The sequence below is a fragment of the Scyliorhinus canicula genome, chromosome 18, assembly GCF_902713615.1.
Source record: "Scyliorhinus canicula chromosome 18, sScyCan1.1, whole genome shotgun sequence".
NCBI lineage: Eukaryota > Metazoa > Chordata > Chondrichthyes > Carcharhiniformes > Scyliorhinidae > Scyliorhinus > Scyliorhinus canicula.
In genome coordinates, this window is record NC_052163.1 from 77,083,050 (window position 1) to 77,104,222 (window position 21,173).

A 21,173-nucleotide genomic window follows, 5' to 3' on the forward strand; every position below is an offset into this window, starting at 1 on the left:
GCTCATTGTGGATTGCGGAGAATGACACCGCGCAACAGGGGGCCATTCGGCCCATCACTTTTTCTTGGGCCAAAATAGTCTCAAGCTTCTTGCGAATTTGATTCTAATCCTATATATATAATTTGTGTGTGTGTGTGTGTCAAATCTAATGGAATAGAAAGTGATATTCCTTTGCATTGATTGGGAGTCTCCCTGTGCTACTGAAAGATGTGGTGTGCATATTAAATGTCAAGTGAAGTATTCAAAATGCGCTTATATATAAAATAAACAAGACAGGTGGTAAGTTGAAAATCGTCCAGTTTCTTTATATTTACATAATACAATATTTTTTATTACAAAATAATATATACATATATTCATATCAGATTCAAGTCAAGTAACATACAATTATTAAAATGACAAGACATCTAGCCCTGTATATAGTGTAACTCGGACATTATTGCACCTTACACACTGTGCTCTATACCGGGCAGAAGTCGAGGCTGTTGACGGGGCGGGGGGGGGGGGGGGGGGAAGACTTCAGCCGGTTGTCGTCGGAATTAAGAGAAATGCAACATTCGCTCGGACCCACCGGCGTGGGGGGGTTCAGTCAACTCAACTCAAAAGTAAAAACCGGACACAATAATTTTTTTTTAAAAAAGAATATTAATTCGACTCGAAGCTTATTACAAGGTTACATCCCAGGGCAGTAAAACGAGCCGCGCTCTCCCCCCCCCCCCCCCCCCTCCCCCAATGCAATCGACCGAATTATTTCTCTCAGTTACCGGAAAGTCACTTATGGTTCGTCGCGAACTTTCTCTTGTGTAAGTAACCTCGTCCCCTTCAAACGACTCCCTGGCAGGCAGGACGTGTTTGCTCTGGAGTGAACACATTTAGCAGTAATGTAAACTCTATACATTTTACCCTGTCGCTATAAATCATTCATTTTAGCAGTGAGTCCAGGGACCTGTTTGACTTGACAGTTCCTGTGGATTCTGCCCACAATGTCCCTGGTGTGTTTGGAGTCCCGGCTGGTCAGAGAGAGCTGTCTGTGTCTCTCCTCCGCCTCTTCCAATCCGCCCCACTTTTGTCTTTGGTCGGCTCTCCAGGGCAGTAGTACCAGCTACAGCTCGCCCAATAAAAATTGTCACCCTTGGTTTTGTTTTAAATAATCTGTCTTTGGTTGTGAGAAAACATCTCGGTTCTTTGGTAAATATTATTATTATTTATTTTTTTACACAACTTGTTTTTGAATTTCTCTCCCGGGCTCATTCTCAGATGTGTCTCTTCATGTGCAGGGCCAGGTGGTCGGATCTGGAGAAAGCACGCTCACACATGTGGCATTGGAAGGGTCGGTGGCCCGTGTGTTTGCGGTAGTGACGGGTCAGCTCGTCTGAACGGGCAAACTTCCAGCCACAGCCTTCCCAGGTGCAGTGATAGGGTTTCTCACCTGGAGAGAGAGAAAGACAAGGGAACATGTTAAAAAAACTCCTCCAACACATACACAAGGCTATTGCACCGTGTCAAATCCACGCAGCATCGTGGATCCAGCGTTATACATTAAAGACTAGCCACGGGGGATTATTGGCATTAAGGCGCTATGCAAATACAAGTTGGGAGACCTCCCAAAGATTTTAGTGCATGCTGGAGCATTTCTTACCTGTGTGTGTCCGCAGGTGAGCTTTCAGGTGAGAGCTCTTGGTGTAAGTCTTCCCACAGCCGGCGTAGCTACAGGTGTGGGTGGCAGTCCTCTTCCTGGGCCAGGATCTTCGGCCCCTCTTGGGTTTGCTGTCCAGGAGCTCCAGCGGGGATGAGGGGGGAGTGAGCATGAGCCTCTGAGCCGGGGAGGGCTGCAGAGCCACCGTGTCGTCGAAGAGGCCGTACTGGTTGGGATAGTGCATCTGGTGGTGGTGGTGGTGGTGGGCGAATGGGTAGCTGGCCGGGTAGGGCACCCCGCCGCCGGGGTGGCACATCACTTGCTGCTGCTGTTGGCACTCGGAGCTCATCAGGTCGCCGGGGCTGAGCGGGGGGGTGACACTGCCGCCGCCCCCATGCGGAGAGCTGCTGAGTCGCTGCTGCTGTTCGTTGTAAGCCACCATGCAGGATACCGTGTCCTCCTGTTTGATCCTGAAACACGATGGGCTTGGCACCATCCCCATCCCCTGGCCATAGCCCTCCAGGCCTGGCTCTGTCTTGGGCACCTTGGCTAAGTCCTCGGTGGGGAAGGCAGGAGTGAGGAGGAAGCGGCCCTGCACCCCACTGGGGTAATAGTCCGTGTCGGAGCGCAGCAATTCGGCCATCAGACTGTAGGCAGGAGGCTCTCCCGCCTCGGGCACGTTATAGGCGAGAGAGTCGCTCTTCTGGTAAAACGGGGGGCACTCCTCGGGTAGGGGATAGTCCACACAGCCGGCAGAGTCGGTGCACATGGTGTTGGACAGAATAAAATCCACGTCCAGTAAACTCAGGTCATCAACAGCATCGCTGGCTCGTGAGAAATGGTCCAAATATTGCATAAAATCCGTCACTGAGCAATCACCCTGAGGCTTCACTCGCGGGTCCATTTTCCATTTCTGTAACAGACACACACAAAAAATCAGTTAAAGGAGAGGGAAAAAAAAATCGCTACCTTTTCCAGAAAAAAACAAATTCTGCAAAGTTCAACCGATCTTTGTGAATATATTTCTAGAAATCACAGCATTTAACTCGTGTTGGAATCAGGTAAGAGGTGTGTGTGTGTTTACATCACTGCAGAGTGCAGGGTGGAAAAGTTGGTGAAAAGTTTCCTTACGTTGCAATATTCCTGCTTGTCCCAGCTCTTGGGAGTTGTAAATGTTGCAATGGACGGCAGCATGGTGCTGGTCAGAGCCATCTCTGCCCCTCAAACCGCCGCGAAGATGTTGCCTTTTCTTCAGCAGAAAGTTTGCAATGAGGCTGGGACACCCCACGGCAGCCTGTCGAAAGAGAGAGGAGAGAAACAGAGAGAGAGAGAAAGAGAAGACTCCAGTAAAGTTTTAGCTCCAAGAGTCTGAGAGCTGGGGTTAAGTACTGGCTTCAAGATTGTGCAGCGAGAGGCTGCGATTGGTAGGATGTCAGCGAGTTAGCCGAGGGCTTGAACCAATTGCAGTTGGAGCAGGAAACACGTCCAGGATGAGAATCGTAACGCGCGAGTAAATGTCCTAAATATAGCAGCCGTATATAAAGCGAGCACTGGCGTCCAGAGCGAGAGGCCCTAGTGAGCTATCTCCAGGCGTCCTTCCCCTCTTAAGAAGTGTCAGCGTTCGCTCCGTCTCCATAGGGACGGTGAGAATAAACAACACAAACTGCTCCCCATTCCGACAGCAGCGCTGGACGGCTGCCAAAGGGATGGCGGAATCTACCCGGGACAGCCCAGATTCTGACAGTCACACCAGAGACAGCCCCGTGTTAGAATGGGAAGAGGGAGAGAGACTCTGTCAAACCCACCCCCACCCCTTAGTAAAATCACTTTTACACTCCGCACTCTTTAACAAAAAAAACATCTCTTGTAAACGTACAAGACAATTGGTGCCAGTTAGACAGGGAATTCCTCCCTCGAACCTCACACAGTCACAAAGGTGCAAAGGGGTTCAAATAAATACGTTTAAAATGTGCCCACTCCCCTGCGGGAGGTTTGTGTTAAATTCTGTCTTTTAAACCAAATAAGCCTCTCTAGAAATGCGTTCGTGCGTGTTTTTAAAAAAATTTTGAAGTGTGGCGCCTGGTTGTGTAAAAACATATAAATAATTAGCAGTTCCGAAAAAAACAGTCGGTGCCTTTCTGTCCATTGCTCTGACTGAGCGTCGCCGTGTTGAACACGTTCAGAGGGGCGGGAGGTGCTGAGTACAATCGGCAGAGGGCGCCACTCGTCCACTGACAGCTTCAAATCAGCAGAGCTTTCCTCCTCCTGTATTCTCACATACAGTCTCATTCTTACACACATTCTCACACACATACTGATAAACATTCACACACATTCTCACACTCACTCACATTCTCAAACATTCACACACTCTCACTCATTCACACATTCTCATACACGTTCTCAAACATTCACAAAATTCACACATGTTCTCATTAACATTCACACATTCACAAAATTCGCAGTTTCACACACGTTCTCATAAACATTCACACATTCTCGCACACATTCTCATAGTCTCATACATGTGCTCACTCTCATACACATTATCATACACATTCTCACTCCCATACACATTATCCTACACATTCTCACATTCTCATGCACCGTCTTACATTCTCTTATACATTAAAAAAAATTTGTGAACCCAATTAATTTTTTCCAATTAAGGAACAAATTAGCCTGGCCTATCCACCTAGCTTACACATCTTTGTGTTGTGAGGGCGAAACCCACGCAAACACGGGAGAATGTGCAAACTCCACACGGACAGTGACCCAGAGCCAGGATCAAACCTGGGACCTCGGCGCCACTGCTCATACACATTCTTGTACACGTTCTCACTGTCATACACATCTCACACTCTTACTCACATTCTCAGATACATTCTCATACACATTCTCATGGGGCAGCACGGTGGCGCAGTGGGTTAGCACTGTGGCCTCACGGCGCTGAGGTCCCAGGTTCGATCCCGGCTCTGGGTCACTGTCCGTGTGGAGTTTGCACGTTCTCCCCGTGTTTGCGTGGGTTTCGCCCCCACAACCCAAAAACGTGCAAGCTAGGTGGATTGGCCACTCTAAATTGCCCCTTAATTGGAAAAATGATTGGGTACATTAAATTTATAAAAAAAAAAAAAAAAAAAAAAAAAATACACATTCTCATACACATTCCTGTATACATTCTCACTCTCATACACATTCCCATACATTTTCACTCTCATACACACTCTCACACATGTTCCCATACACATTAACACATTCTCATACACATTAGCACATTCTCATACATATTCTCACATACATACTCATGCACATTCTCACACTGTCAAACACACTCTCATACATATTCCCTCACACACTCGCATACACATTCTCACACTCATACACATTCTCACACATACACACGCTCATACATACAACCACATGCACACATACATTCTTTTTTTAAATAAATTTAGATTAGCCAATTATTTTTTTCCAATTAAGGGGCAATTTAGCGTGGCCAATCCACCTACTTTGCACATTTTTTGGGTTGTGGGGGCGAAACCCACGCAGACACGGGGAGAACGTGCAAACTCCACACGGACAGACACATACATTCTTAAATGTACATAGAACATAGAACATAGAACGATACAGCGCAGTACAGGCCCTTCGGCCCTCGATGTTGCACCGACATGGAAAAAATCTAAAGGCCATCTAACCTACACTATGCCCTTATCATCCATATGCTTATCCAATAAATTTTTAAATGCCCTCAATGTTGGCATGTTCACTACTGTTGCAGGTAGGGCATTCCACGGCCTCACCACTCTTTGCGTAAAAAACCCACCTCTGACCTCTGTCCTATATCTATTACCCCTCAATTTAAGGCTATGTCCCCTCGTGCTAGCCACCTCCATTTTATCACATACTCTCATTCACCCTCACATATATTCTCCCAAGCATTCTCTCACGCACAGGTACATTCTCTCTCTTTCTCACACACACATTTGCACATTTATACACCTTAATATACACATACTCACACGTTGTCTTGTGCACTTCTCAAACATAAAACACATTTTCATGCAACACACTTTCTCTCCCACACACATATACACACTTACACATTATTGGTTTCACATTGAACCACTTGTGTCTGTGTCTCATCTGCCATTGCTCTGAAACAGCATCATAGAATGGTTCCAGCACAGGATGAGGCCAGATGGCCCATTGTGTCCATTCTGACTCCCAGTAAGAGTGATTCAGCTACTGCCACATCTCCTTTTTCTCTTTCTCCCTTCAGGTGCTTATTCAGCTCCCTTTCGAAAGTTCCAATTATATTTCCTCCTCCACACTCTCAGGCAGTGCATTCCACATCCAGGAGGCACATTTACACCCAGTTATACAATTAGGCTCCTGTCCATTCCTATCATGGTAAAGTTTAATGTGTCAAAACCACAATCACATTCTCACTCTGTGTGAGAGGACACAACCTGTTTCCTTGAATCTGCACAACTTCCCAGAGCTGGGAGAGTCTGTGTGCGAGGTGTCTGTATGTATATATATGTATATGTGAGCATATCTAGACTATCACTAAGGCTATCTATTTCCATTTCTGTAGCTTCACCCGACTCTGTACCTAACACAACTTGTCTGCTGCTGAAATCTTCATTCATGCTTTTGCTACCTCCAGACTTGACTATTCCTGGTCAGAGAGTCATAGAGTTTTATAGCACAGAAAGAGACTCTTCGGCCCATCGTGTATGTGCTGGTCATCAAACACCTATCTATTCTAATCCCATTTTGCAGCACTTGGTCCGTAGCCTTGTATGTTATGGGGTTTCAGGCGCTCATCTAAATGTTTCTTAAATGTGAGTGTTCCCCCCTGTACCACCCTTTCAGGCAGTGCGCTCCGGATTCTCACCACCTTCTCGGTGAAAAAAGTTTCCCTCAAATCCCCTCGAAATGTACACCGTCCGGTTATTGACTCCTCTAGTAAGTGGAAACATTTCTTCCTATCTGTCCTTTGCCCCTCGTAACTTTGTACACCTCATTCAGTTCCCCCCTCAGCCTTCTCTATCCAAGTAAAACAACCCCCGCCTAACCGAGGAGATACTCGTTAGGAAGGAAGATGTGTTGGGCATTTTGAAAGACTTGAGGATAGACAAGTCCCCCGGGCCTGATGGGATATATCCAAGGATTCTATGGGAAGCAAGAGATGAAATTGCAGAGCCGTTGGCAATGATCTTTTTGGCCTCACTGTCAACAGGGCTGGTACCAGGGGATTGGAGAGTGGCGAATGTCGTGCCCCTGTTCAAAAAAGGGAATAGGGATAACCCTGGGAATTACAGGCCAGTTAGTCTTACTTCGGTGGTAGGCAAATTAATGGAAAGGGTACTGAGGGATAGGATTTCTGAGCATCTGGAAAGACACTGCTTGATTAGGGATAGTCAGCATGGATTTCTGAGGGGTAGGTCTTGCCTCAAAAGTCTTATTGAATTATTTGAGGAGGTGAGCAAGCACGTGGATGAAGGTAAAGCAGTGGGTGTAGTGTACGTGGATTTTAGATTTGATAAGGTTCCCCATGGTAGGCTTATGCAGAAAGTAAGGAGACATGAGATAGTGGGGAATTTGGCCAGTTGGATAACGAACTGGCTAACCGATAGAAGTCAGAGAGGGTGGTGGATGGCAAATATTCAGCCTGGAGCCCAGTTACCTGTGGCGTACTGCAGTGATCATTTCTGGGTCCTCTGCTGTTTGTGATTTTCATTAATGACTTTGATGAGGCAGTTGAAGGGTGGGTCAGTAAATTTGCAGACGATACGAAGATTGGTGGAGTTGTGGATAGTGAGGAGGGCTGTTGTCGGCTGCAAAGAGACATAGATAGGATGCAGAGCATGAGCTGAGAAGTGGCAGATGGAGTTGAACCCTGAAAACTGTGAGGTTGTCCACTTTGGAAGGACAAACATGAATGCGGAATACAAGGTTAACGGTAGGGTTCTTGGCAATGTGGAGGAGCAGAGAGATCTTGGGGTCTATGTTCAGAGATCTTTGAAAGTTGCCACTCAAGTGGATAGAGCTGTGCAGAAGGCCTATGGTGTGCTTGCGTTCATTAGCAGAGGGATTGAATTTAAGAGCCGTGAGTTGATGATGCAGCTGTACAAAACCTTGGTCAGGCCACATTTGGAGTACTGTGTGCAGTTCTGTTCGCCTCAATTTAGGAAGGATGTGGAAGCTTTGGAAAAGGTGTAAAGGAGATTTGCCAGGATGTTGCCTGGAATGGAGAGTAGGTCATACGAGGAAAGGTTGAGGCCTTTTCTCATTAGAACGGAGAAGGATGAGGGGCGACTTGATAGAGGTTTATAAGATGATCAGGGGAATAGATAGAGTAGACAGTAAGAGATTTTTTCCCCGGGTGGAACAAACCATTACAAGGGGACATAAATTTAAGGTGAATGGTGGAAGATATAGGGGGGATGTCAGAGGTAGGTTCTTTACCCAGAGAGTAGTGGGGGCATGGAATTCACTGCCTGTAGTGAGTAGCTGAGTTCGAAACATTAGGGACCTTCAAGCAGCTATTGGATAGGTTCAAGGATTACGGTAGAATGCTGGGGTGTAGATTGATTTGTTCTTAATCTAGGACAAAAGATCAGCATCGTGGGCCGAAGGGCCTGTTCTGTGCTGTATTTTCTATGTTCTATGTTCTAACCAGCCTCTCTTTGCAGCTGAAATGCTCGATCCCAGGCAACATCCTGATGAATCTCCTCTGCACCCTATCTAGTGTAATTACTTCCTCCCTATGGTGTGGTTACTAGAACTGTACACAGGACTCTAGCTGTGGCCCAGCAAGTGTTTTCTACAGCTCCATCATTACCTGCCTGTTCTTAGATTTTATGCCTCAGATAATAAAGACAAGTATCCCATATTAACCACCTTATCTACCTGCCGGGAGTCTTTAGGGAACTTTAGACATGCACCCCAAGATCCCTTTTGTCTTCTGTACTCAGAAGTCTTATGTAGATTTAGCGTAGTGGTATTGTTGCTTGACTAGCAATCCAGAAACCCAGAATAATGAGCTGAGGAAACTGGGTTCGAATCCCACCATGGCAGGTGATGGAATTTACACTCAATAAAGTATCTGGGATTTTAAAAGTCTAATGGTGACCATGAAACCATTATAGATTGTCAGAAAAGCCCTTCACAATTGTCCTTTAGGGAAGGAAATCTAGGGCAGCATGGTGGCGCAGTGGGTTAGCACTGCAGCCTCACGGCGCTGAGGTCCCAGGTTCGATCCCTGCTCTGGGTCCCTGTCCGTGTGGAGTTTGCACATTCCCCCTGTGTTTGTGTGGGTTTTGCCCCACAACCCAAAAGATGTGCAGGGGTAGGTGGATTGGCCATGCTAAATTGCCCGTTAATTGGAAAAAATGAATTGGGTACTGTAAAAAAAATTTTAAAGGAAGGAACTTTTTTTTTAAAATTTAGATTACCCAATTATTTTTTCCAATTAAGGGGCAATTTAGCATGGCCAATCCACCTACTCTGCACATTTTTGGGTTGTGGGGGCGAAACCCACGCAGACTCGGGGAGAATGTGCAAACTCCACACGGACAGTGACCCAGAGCCGGGATCGAACCTGGGACCTCAGCGCCGTGAGGCGGTTGTGCTAACCACTAGGCCACCGTGCTGCCCGAAAGGAAGGAACTCTTAACTGCCCCCTCAAGGGCAATAGGGATGCTGAGATGCGAACGTCCCATGAACGAATAAAAAAACAACCTGCCAGCATCCTACAGCCATTGTATATTCCTTGCCTCGTTCGTCCTCCCAAAATGTACCATCTCACAATGTTCAAGGGTTAAATTCCATTTTCCACTGTTCTGCCCATCTGACCAGCCTGTCTATAATCATCCTGTAATCTAAAGCTTTTCTCCTCACTATTTACCACACCACCAATTTTCATGTTATCTACAAACTTACTGATCATACGCCCTAAATTCATGTCTAGATCATTCATATACCTAGCAAACAGCAAGGAACCCAGCACCGATCCCTGCAGAAAACCATTGGATACGGGCTACTAGTCATAAAAACAACCTTCGACCGTGATCCTCTGCTTCCTGCCACTAAGCCAATTTTGAATCCAATTTGCCAACTTGTCCTGGATCCCATGAGCTGTTACCTTCTTGAGCAGTCTCCCATGGGAGGCCTTGGGGAAAGTCTTACGGAACTCCATGTAGACTACATCAACTGCACTGACCTTATTTACACACCTAGTCACCTCCCCGAAAGATCAAATCAAATTTGTTAGGCATGATTTCCCCTTGACAACATCGGTCTGCCATCTTCCACCCTCCAGCTCTTAAACCATCCAAAACTCCGCAACCCATCTCCTAATTCACCCTGTTCTCGCTGACTTACACCCATTCCTAAACAAGCTAAGGCTTAACTTTAACATTCTCATCCTTGTTTTCAGAATGTCCAGGGCCACACTCCTCCCCAGCTCTGTGATCTCTGGCCGTCCTCTGAGATCACTGAGCTCCTTCAATCCTGGTCCCTTGAGCATCTCTGACGCCCATTGCTGCACCAGTTGGTGAGAGTGTCTTCGGCAACCCGGGTCCCAAACTCTCGAATTGTCTCCCTCAACATCTCCACCTCTCTCCATCACTTTCTCCCTTTCAAGTCTTTCTTCAAACCTACCTCTTTGAACACACTTTCTGCCTTAATATATCCTTAGATGCTCAGGGTCAAATCTTGTCCAACAACACACCTAGGAAATGAGGAAGGAGATTCTGGCAAAATAAACAAAATTGACATAAGAAATATCTTGTTCACGCAACGAGTGGTGACAGTCTGAAATGCACTCCCTGAGTGTGTGATAGAGGCAGGTTCACACAGCGAGTGGTTACAGTCTGAAATGCACTCCCTGAGTGTGTGATAGAGGCAGGTTCACACAGCGAGTGGTAGGGTCTGAAATGCACTCCCTGAGTGTGTGATAGAGGCAGGTTCACACTGCGAGTGGTTACAGTCTGAAATGCACTCCCTGAGTGTGTGATAGAGGCAGGTTCACACAGCGAGTGGTAGGGTCTGAAATGCAATCCCTGAGTGTGTGATAGAGGCAGGTTCACACAGCGAGTGGTAGGGTCTGAAATGCACTCCCTGAGTGTGTGATAGAGGCAGGTTCACACAGCGAGTGGTAGGGTCTGAAATGCACTCCCTGAGTGTGTGATAGAGGCAGATTCACACAGCGAGTGGTTACAGTCTGAAATGCACTGTCTGAGTGTGTGATAGAGGCAGGTTCACACAGCGAGTGGTAGAGTCTGAAATGCACTCCCTGAGTGTGTGATAGAGGCAGGTTCACACAGCGAGTGGTTACAGTCTGAAATGCACTGTCTGAGTGTGTGATGGAGGCAGGTTCACACAGCGAGTGGTTACAGTCTGAAATGCACTCCCTGAGTGTGTGATGGAGGCAGGTTCACACAGCGAGTGGTAGAGTCTGAAATGCACTGTCTGAGTGTGTGATAGAGGCAGGTTCACACAGCGAGTGGAAGGGTCTGAAATGCACTCCCTGAGTGTGTGATAGAGGCAGGTTCACACAGCGAGTGGTAGGGTCTAAAATGCACTCCCTGAGTGTGTGATAGAGGCAGGTTCACACAGCGAGTGGTTACAGTCTGAAATGCACTCCCTGAGTGTGTGATAGAGGCAGGTTCACACAGCGAGTGGTAGGGTCTGAAATGCAGTCCCTGAGTGTGTGATCGAGGCAGGTTCACACAGCGAGTGGTAGGGTCTGAAATGCACTCCCTGAGTGTGTGATAGAGGCAGGTTCACACAGCGAGTGGTTACAGTCTGAAATGCACTCCCTGAGTGTGTGATAGAGGCAGGTTCACACAGCGAGTGGTAGGGTCTGAAATGCACTCCCTGAGTGTGTGATCGAGGCAGGTTCACACAGCGAGTGGTTACAGTCTGAAATGCACTCCCTGAGTGTGTGATAGAGGCAGGTTCACAAAGCGAGTGGTTACAGTCTGAAATGCACTCCCTGAGTGTGTGATAGAGGCAGGTTCACACAGCGAGTGGTTACAGTCTGAAATGCACTCCCTGAGTGTGTGATAGAGGCAGGTTCACACAGCGAGTGGTAGGGTCTGAAATGCATTCCCTGAGTGTGTGATAGAGGCAGGTTCACACAGCGAGTGGTAGGGTCTGAAATGCAGTCCCTGAGTGTGTGATAGAGGCAGGTTCACACAGCGAGTGGTTACAGTCTGAAATGCACTCCCTGAGTGTGTGATAGAGGCAGGTTCACACAGCGAGTGGTTACAGTCTGAAATGCACTGTCTGAGTGTGTGATAGAGGCAGGTTCACACAGCGAGTGGTTACAGTCTGAAATGCACTGTCTGAGTGTGTGATAGAGGCAGGTTCACACAGCGAGTGGTTACAGTCTGAAATGCACTCCCTGAGTGTGTGATAGAGGCAGGTTCACACAGCGAGTGGTTACAGTCTGAAATGCACTCCCTGTGTGTGTGATAGAGGCAGGTTCACACAGCGAGTGGTAGAGTCTGAAATGCACTCCCTGAGTGTGTGATAGAGGCAGGTTCACACAGCGAGTGGTAGAGTCTGAAATGCACTCCCTGAGTGTGTGATAGAGGCAGGTTCACACAGCGAGTGGTTACAGTCTGAAATGCACTCCCTGAGTGTGTGATAGAGGCAGGTTCACACAGCGAGTGGTTACAGTCTGAAATGCACTCCCTGAGTGTGTGATAGAGGCAGGTTCACACAGCGAGTGGTAGGGTCTGAAATGCACTCCCTGAGTGTGTGATAGAGGCAGATTCACACAGCGAGTGGTTACAGTCTGAAATGCAATCCCTGAGTGTGTGATAGAGGCAGGTTCACACAGCGAGTGGTTACAGTCTGAAATGCACTGTCTGAGTGTGTGATGGAGGCAGGTTCACACAGCGAGTGGTTACAGTCTGAAATGCACTCCCTGAGTGTGTGATGGAGGCAGGTTCACACAGCGAGTGGTTACAGTCTGAAATGCACTCCCTGAGTGTGTGATAGAGGCAGGTTCACACAGCGAGTGGTTACAGTCTGAAATGCACTGTCTGAGTGTGTGATGGAGGCAGGTTCACACAGCGAGTGGTTACAGTCTGAAATGCACTCCCTGAGTGTGTGATGGAGGCAGGTTCACACAGCGAGTGGTTACAGTCTGAAATGCACTCCCTGAGTGTGTGATAGAGGCAGGTTCACACAGCGAGTGGTTACAGTCTGAAATACACTCCCTGAGTGTGTGATGGAGGCAGGTTCACACAGCGAGTGGTTACAGTCTGAAATGCACTGTCTGAGTGTGTGATAGAGGCAGGTTCACACAGCGAGTGGTTACAGTCTGAAATGCACTCCCTGAGTGTGTGATAGAGGCAGGTTCACACAGCGAGTGGTAGGGTCTGAAATGCAGTCCCCGAGTGTGTGATCGAGGCAGGTTCACACAGCGAGTGGTAGGGTCTGAAATGCACTCCCTGAGTGTGTGATAGAGGCAGGTTCACACAGCGAGTGGTTACAGTCTGAAATGCACTCCCTGAGTGTGTGATAGAGGCAGGTTCACACAGCGAGTGGTAGGGTCTGAAATGCACTCCCTGAGTGTGTGATCGAGGCAGGTTCACACAGCGAGTGGTAGGGTCTGAAATGCACTCCCTGAGTGTGTGATAGAGGCAGGTTCACACAGCGAGTGGTTACAGTCTGAAATGCACTCCCTGAGTGTGTGATAGAGACAGGTTCACACAGCGAGTGGTAGAGTCTGAAATGCACTCCCTGAGTGTGTGGAAGAGGCAGGTTCACACAGCGAGTGGTTACAGTCTGAAATGCACTCCCTGAGTGTGTGATAGAGGCAGGTTCACACAGCGAGTGGTTACAGTCTGAAATGCACTCCCTGAGTGTGTGATGGAGGCAGGTTCACACAGCGAGTGGTTACAGTCTGAAATGCACTCCCTGAGTGTGTGATAGAGACAGGTTCACACAGCGAGTGGTAGAGTCTGAAATGCATTCCCTGAGTGTGTGATAGAGGCAGGTTCACACAGCGAGTGGTTACAGTCTGAAATGCACTCCCTGAGTGTGTGATAGAGGCAGGTTCACACAGCGAGTGGTTACAGTCTGAAATGCACTCCCTGAGTGTGTGATAGAGGCAGGTTCACACAGCGAGTGGTTACAGTCTGAAATGCACTCCCTGAGTGTGTGATAGAGGCAGGTTCACACAGCGAGTGGTAGGGTCTGAAATGCATTCCCTGAGTGTGTGATAGAGGCAGGTTCACACAGCGAGTGGTAGGATCTGAAATGCAGTCCCTGAGTGTGTGATAGAGGCAGGTTCACACAGCGAGTGGTTACAGTCTGAAATGCACTCCCTGAGTGTGTGATAGAGGCAGGTTCACACAGCGAGTGGTTACAGTCTGAAATGCACTCCCTGAGTGTGTGATAGAGGCAGGTTGACACAGCGAGTGGTTACAGTCGGAAATGCACTGTCTGAGTGTGTGATAGAGGCAGGTTCACACAGCGAGTGGTTAGAGTCTGAAATGCACTCCCTGAGTGTGTGATAGAGGCAGGTTCACACAGCGAGTGGTTACAGTCTGAAATGCACTCCCTGTGTGTGTGATAGAGGCAGGTTCACACAGCGAGTGGTAGAGTCTGAAATGCACTCCCTGAGTGTGTGATAGAGGCAGGTTCACACAGCGTGTGGGTACAGTCTGAAATGCACTCCCTGAGTGTGTGATAGAGGCAGGTTCACATAGCGAGTGGTTACAGTCTGAAATGCACTGTCTGAGTGTGTGATAGAGGCAGGTTCACACAGCGAGTGGTAGAGTCTGAAATGCACTCCCTGAGTGTGTGATAGAGGCAGGTTCACACAGCGAGTGGTAGGGTCTAAAATGCACTGTCTGAGTGTGTGATAGAGGCAGGTTCACACAGCGAGTGGTTACAGCCTGAAATGCACTCCCTGAGTGTGTGATAGAGGCAGGTTCACACAGCGAGTGGTTACAGTCTGAAATGCACTCCCTGAGTGTGTGATGGAGGCAGGTTCACACAGCGAGTGGTAGAGTCTGAAATGCTCTCCCTGAGTGTGTGATAGAGGCAGGTTCACACAGCGAGTGGTAGGGTCTAAAATGCACTGTCTGAGTGTGTGATAGAGGCAGGTTCACACAGCGAGTGGTTACAGTCTGAAATGCACTGTCTGAGTGTGTAATAGAGACAGGTTCACACAGCGAGTGGTTACAGTCTGAAATGCACTCCCTGAGTGTGTGATAGAGGCAGGTTCACACAGCGAGTGGTAGAGTCTGAAATGCACTGTCTGAGTGTGTGATAGAGGCAGGTTCACACAGCGAGTGGTAGGGTCTGAAATGCACTCCCTGAGTGTGTGATAGAGACAGGTTCACACAGCGAGTGGTTACAGTCTGAAATGCACTCCCTGAGTGTGTGATAGAGGCAGGTTCACACAGCGAGTGGTTACAGTCTGAAATGCACTCCCTGAGTGTGTGATAGAGGCAGGTTCACACAGCGAGTGGTAGGGTCTGAAATGCACTCCCTGAGTGTGTGATAGAGGCAGGTTCACACAGCGAGTGGTTACAGTCTGAAATGCACTGTCTGAGTGTGTGATAGAGGCAGGTTCACACAGCGAGTGGTAGAGTCTGAAATACACTCCCTGAGTGTGTGATAGAGGCAGGTTCACACAGCGAGTGGTTACAGTCTGAAATGCACTGTCTGAGTGTGTGATAGAGGCAGGTTCACACAGCGAGTGGTTACAGTCTGAAATGCACTCCCTGAGTGTGTGATAGAGGCAGGTTCACACAGCGAGTGGTTACAGTCTGAAACGCACTGTCTGAGTGTGTGATAGAGGCAGGTTCACACAGCGAGTGGTAGAGTCTGAAATACACTCCCTGAGTGTGTGATAGAGGCAGGTTCACACAGCGTGTGGGTACAGTCTGAAATGCACTGTCTGAGTGTGTGATAGAGGCAGGTTCACACAGCGAGTGGTTACAGTCTGAAGTGCACTGTCTGAGTGTGTGATAGAGGCAGGTTCACACAGCGAGTGGTAGAGTCTGAAATGCACTCCCTGAGTGTGTGATAGAGGCAGGTTCACACAGCGAGTGGTAGGGTCTAAAATGCACTGTCTGAGTGTGTGATAGAGGCAGGTTCACAGAGCGAGTGGTTACAGTCTGAAATGCACTGTCTGAGTGTGTGATAGAGGCAGGTTCACACAGCGAGTGGTTACAGTCTGAAATGCACTGTCTGAGTGTTGGATAGAGGCAGGTTCACACAGCGAGTGGTTACAGTCTGAAACGCACTGTCTGAGTGTGTGATAGAGGCAGGTTCACACAGCGAGTGGTAGAGTCTGAAATACACTCCCTGAGTGTGTGATAGAGGCATGTTCACACAGCGTGTGGGTACAGTCTGAAATGCACTGTCTGAGTGTGTGATAGAGGCAGGTTCACACAGCGAGTGGTTACAGTCTGAAGTGCACTGTCTGAGTGTGTGATAGAGGCAGGTTCACACAGCGAGTGGTAGAGTCTGAAATGCACTCCCTGAGTGTGTGATAGAGGCAGGTTCACACAGCGAGTGGTAGGGTCTAAAATGCACTGTCTGAGTGTGTGATAGAGGCAGGTTCACAGAGCGAGTGGTTACAGTCTGAAATGCACTGTCTGAGTGTGTGATAGAGGCAGGTTCACACAGCGAGTGGTTACAGTCTGAAATGCACTGTCTGAGTGTGTGATAGAGGCAGGTTCACACAGCGAGTGGTTACAGTCTGAAATGCACTGTCTGAGTGTGTGATAGAGGCAGGTTCGCACAGCGAGTGGTAGGGTCTGAAATGCAGTCCCTGAGTGTGTGATAGAGGCAGGTTCACACAGCGAGTGGTAGGGTCTAAAATGCATTCCCTGAGTGTGTGATAGAGGCAGGTTCACACAGCGAGTGGTTACAGTCTGAAATGCACTCCCTGAGTGTGTGATGGAGGCAGGGTCACACAGTGAGTGGTAGAGTCTGAAATGCACTCCCTGAGTGTGTGATAGAGGCAGGTTCACACAGCGAGTGGTAGGGTCTAAAATGCATTCCCTGAGTGTGTGATAGAGGCAGGTTCACACAGCGAGTGGTAGGGTCTAAAATGCATTCCCTGAGTGTGTGATAGAGGCAGGTTCACACAGCGAGTGGTAGGGTCTAAAATGCATTCCCTGAGTGTGTGATAGAGGCAGGTTCACACAGCGAGTGGTTACAGTCTGAAATGCACTCCCTGAGTGTGTGATGGAGGCAGGGTCACACAGTGAGTGGTAGAGTCTGAAATGCACTCCCTGAGTGTGTGATAGAGGCAGGTTCACACAGCGAGTGGTAGAGTCTGAAATACACTCCCTCAGTGTGTGATAGAGGCAGGTTCACACAGCGAGTGGTTACAGTCTGAAATGCACTGTCTGAGTGTGTGATAGAGGCAGGTTCACACAGCGAGTGGTAGAGTCTCAAATGCACTCCCTGAGTGTGTGATAGAGGCAGGTTCACACAGCGAGTGGTTACAGTCTGAAATGCACTGTCTGAGTTTGTGATAGAGGCAGGTTCACACAGCGAATGGTTACAGTCTGAAATGCACTCCCTGAGTGTGTGATGGAGGCAGGTTCACACAGCGAGTGGTTACAGTCTGAAATGCACTCCCTGAGTGTGTGATAGAGGCAGGTTCACACAGCGAGTGGTAGGGTCTGAAATGCACTCCCTGAGTGTGTGATAGAGGCAGGTTCACACAGCGAGTGGTAGAGTCTGAAATGCACTGTCTGAGAGTGTGATGGAGGCAGGTTCACACAGCGAGTGGTAGAGTCTGAAATGCACTGTCTGAGAGTGTGATGGAGGCAGGTTCACACAGCGAGTGGTAGGGTCTGAATTGCACTCCCTGAGTGTGTGATAGAGGCAGGTTCACACAGCGAGTGGTTACAGTCTGAAATGCACTCCCTGAGTGTGTGATAGAGGCAGGTTCACACAGCGAGTGGTTACAGTCTGAAATGCACTCCCTGAGTGTGTGATAGAGGCAGGTTCACACAGCGAGTGGTTACAGTCTGAAATGCACTCCCTGAGTGTGTGATGGAGGCAGGTTCACACAGCGAGTGGTTACAGTCTGAAATGCACTGTCTGAGTGTGTGATAGAGGCAGGTTCACACAGCGAGTGGTAGGGTCTGAGATGCATTCCCTGAGTGTGTGATGGAGGCAGGTTCACACAGCGAGTGGTTACAGTCTGAAATGCACTGTCTGAGTGTGTGATAGAGGCAGGTTCACACAGCGAGTGGTAGGGTCCGAAATGCATTCCCTGAGTGTGTGATGGAGGCAGGTTCACACAGCGTGTGGGTACAGTCTGAAATGCACTCCCTGAGTGTGTGATAGAGGCAGGTTCACACAGCGAGTGGTTACAGTCTGAAATGCACTCCCTGAGTGTGTGATAGAGGCAGGTTCACACAGCGAGTGGTTACAGTCTGAAATGCACTCCCTGAGTGTGTGATAGAGGCAGGTTCACACAGCGAGTGGTTACAGTCTGAAATGCACTCCCTGAGTGTGTGATAGAGGCAGGTTCACACAGCGAGTGGTTACAGTCTGAAATGCACTGTCTGAGTGTGTGATAGAGGCAGGTTCACACAGCGAGTGGTAGAGTCTGAAATGCACTCCCTGAGTGTGTGATAGAGGCAGGTTCACACAGCGAGTGGTTACAGTCTGAAATGCACTGTCTGAGTGTGTGATAGAGACAGGTTCACACAGCGAGTGGTAGAGTCTGAAATGCACTCCCTGAGTGTGTGATAGAGGCAGGTTCACACAGCGAGTGGTTACAGTCTGAAATGCACTCCCTGAGTGTGTGATAGAGGCAGGTTCACACAGCGAGTGGTTACAGTCTGAAATGCACTGTCTGAGTGTGTGATAGAGGCAGGTTCACACAGCGAGTGGTAGAGTCTGAAATGCACTGTCTGAGTGTGTGATAGAGGCAGGTTCACACAGCGAGTGGTAGGGTCTGAAATGCACTCCCTGAGTGTGTGATAGAGGCAGGTTCACACAGCGAGTGGTAGGGTCTAAAATGCACTCCCTGAGTGTGTGATAGAGGCAGGTTCACACAGCGAGTGGTTACAGTCTGAAATGCACTCCCTGAGTGTGTGATAGAGGCAGGTTCACACAGCGAGTGGTTACAGTCTGAAATGCACTCCCTGAGTGTGTGATAGAGGCAGGTTCACACAGCGAGTGGTAGGGTCTGAAATGCACTCCCTGAGTGTGTGATAGAGGCAGGTTCACACAGCGAGTGGTTACAGTCTGAAATGCACTCCCTGAGTGTGTGATAGAGGCAGGTTCACACAGCGAGTGGTAGAGTCTGAAATGCACTCCCTGAGTGTGTGATAGAGGCAGGTTCACACAGCGAGTGGTTACAGTCTGAAATGCACTCCCTGAGTGTGTGATAGAGGCAGGTTCACACAGCGAGTGGTTACAGTCTGAAATGCACTCCCTGAGTGTGTGATAGAGGCAGGTTCACACAGCGAGTGGTAGGGTCTGAAATGCACTCCCTGAGTGTGTGATAGAGGCAGGTTCACACAGCGAGTGGTTACAGTCTGAAATGCACTGTCTGAGTGTGTGATAGAGGCAGGTTCACACAGCGAGTGGTAGAGTCTGAAATACACTCCCTGAGTGTGTGATAGAGGCAGGTTCACACAGCGAGTGGTTACAGTCTGAAATGCACTGTCTGAGTGTGTGATAGAGGCAGGTTCACACAGCGAGTGGTTACAGTCTGAAATGCACTCCCTGAGTGTGTGATAGAGGCAGGTTCACACAGCGAGTGGTTACAGTCTGAAACGCACTGTCTGAGTGTGTGATAGAGGCAGGTTCACACAGCGAGTGGTAGAGTCTGAAATACACTCCCTGAGTGTGTGATAGAGGCAGGTTCACACAGCGTGTGGGTACAGTCTGAAATGCACTGTCTGAGTGTGTGATAGAGGCAGGTTCACACAGCGAGTGGTTACAGTCTGAAGTGCACTGTCTGAGTGTGTGATAGAGGCAGGTTCACACAGCGAGTGGTAGAGTCTGAAATGCACTCCCTGAGTGTGTGATAGAGGCAGGTTCACACAGCGAGTGGTAGGGTCTAAAATGCACTGTCTGAGTGTGTGATAGAGGCAGGTTCACAGAGCGAGTGGTTACAGTCTGAAATGCACTGTCTGAGTGTGTGATAGAGGCAGGTTCACACAGCGAGTGGTTACAGTCTGAAATGCACTGTCTGAGTGTGTGATAGAGGCAGGTTCACACAGCGAGTGGTTACAGTCTGAAACGCACTGTCTGAGTGTGTGATAGAGGCAGGTTCACACAGCGAGTGGTAGAGTCTGAAATACACTCCCTGAGTGTGTGATAGAGGCAGGTTCACACAGCGTGTGGGTACAGTCTGAAATGCACTGTCTGAGTGTGTGATAGAGGCAGGGTTCACACAGCGAGTGGTTACAGTCTGAAGTGCACTGTCTGAGTGTGTGATAGAGGCAGGTTCACACAGCGAGTGGTAGAGTCTGAAATGCACTCCCTGAGTGTGTGATAGAGGCAGGTTCACACAGCGAGTGGTAGGGTCTAAAATGCACTGTCTGAGTGTGTGATAGAGGCAGGTTCACAGAGCGAGTGGTTACAGTCTGAAATGCACTGTCTGAGTGTGTGATAGAGGCAGGTTCACACAGCGAGTGGTTACAGTCTGAAATGCACTGTCTGAGTGTGTGATAGAGGCAGGTTCACACAGCGAGTGGTTACAGTCTGAAATGCACTGTCTGAGTGTGTGATAGAGGCAGGTTCGCACAGCGAGTGGTAGGGTCTGAAATGCACTCCCTGAGTGTGTGATAGAGGCAGGTTCACACAGCGAGTGGTAGGGTCTAAAATGCATTCCCTGAGTGTGTGATAGAGGCAGGTTCACACAGCGAGTGGTAGGGTCTAAAATGCATTCCCTGAGTGTGTGATAGAGGCAGGTTCACACAGCGAGTGGTTACAGTCTGAAATGCACTGTCTGAGTGTGTGATAGAGGCAGGTTCACACAGCGAGTGGTTACAGTCTGAAATGCACTCCCTGAGTGTGTGATGGAGGCAGGGTCACACAGTGAGTGGTAGAGTCTGAAATGCACTCCCTGAGTGTGTGATAGAGGCAGGTTCACACAGCGAGTGGTAGAGTCTGAAATACACTCCCTCAGTGTGTGATAGAGGCAGGTTCACACAGCGAGTGGTTACAGTCTGAAATGCACTGTCTGAGTGTGTGATAGAGGCAGGTTCACACAGCGAGTGGTAGAGTCTCAAATGCACTCCCTGAGTGTGTGATAGAGGCAGGTTCACACAGCGAGTGGTTACAGTCTGAAATGCACTGTCTGAGTTTGTGATAGAGGCAGGTTCACACAGCGAATGGTTACAGTCTGAAATGCACTCCCTGAGTGTGTGATGGAGGCAGGTTCACACAGCGAGTGGTTACAGTCTGAAATGCACTCCCTGAGTGTGTGATAGAGGCAGGTTCACACAGCGAGTGGTAGGGTCTGAAATGCACTCCCTGAGTGTGTGATAGAGGCAGGTTCACACAG

At 48.8% G+C, this 21,173-nt stretch overlaps 1 protein-coding gene across 1 annotated transcript; it reads right to left on the bottom strand.

Moving 5' to 3' along the window:
• Positions 1 to 280: 280 nt before the first annotated feature.
• Positions 281 to 3,273, bottom strand: klf2a (Kruppel-like factor 2a). Its single transcript, XM_038777981.1, has 3 exons — positions 2,768 to 3,273; positions 1,640 to 2,549; positions 281 to 1,429 (listed from the first exon to the last, which is right to left on the bottom strand). The coding sequence occupies exons 1-3, from the start codon at positions 2,846 to 2,848 to the stop codon at positions 1,254 to 1,256; spliced, it is 1,167 nt and encodes a 388-aa protein (XP_038633909.1). The 5' UTR covers positions 2,849 to 3,273; the 3' UTR covers positions 281 to 1,253.
• Between the last annotated feature and the right edge of the window lie 17,900 nt (positions 3,274 to 21,173).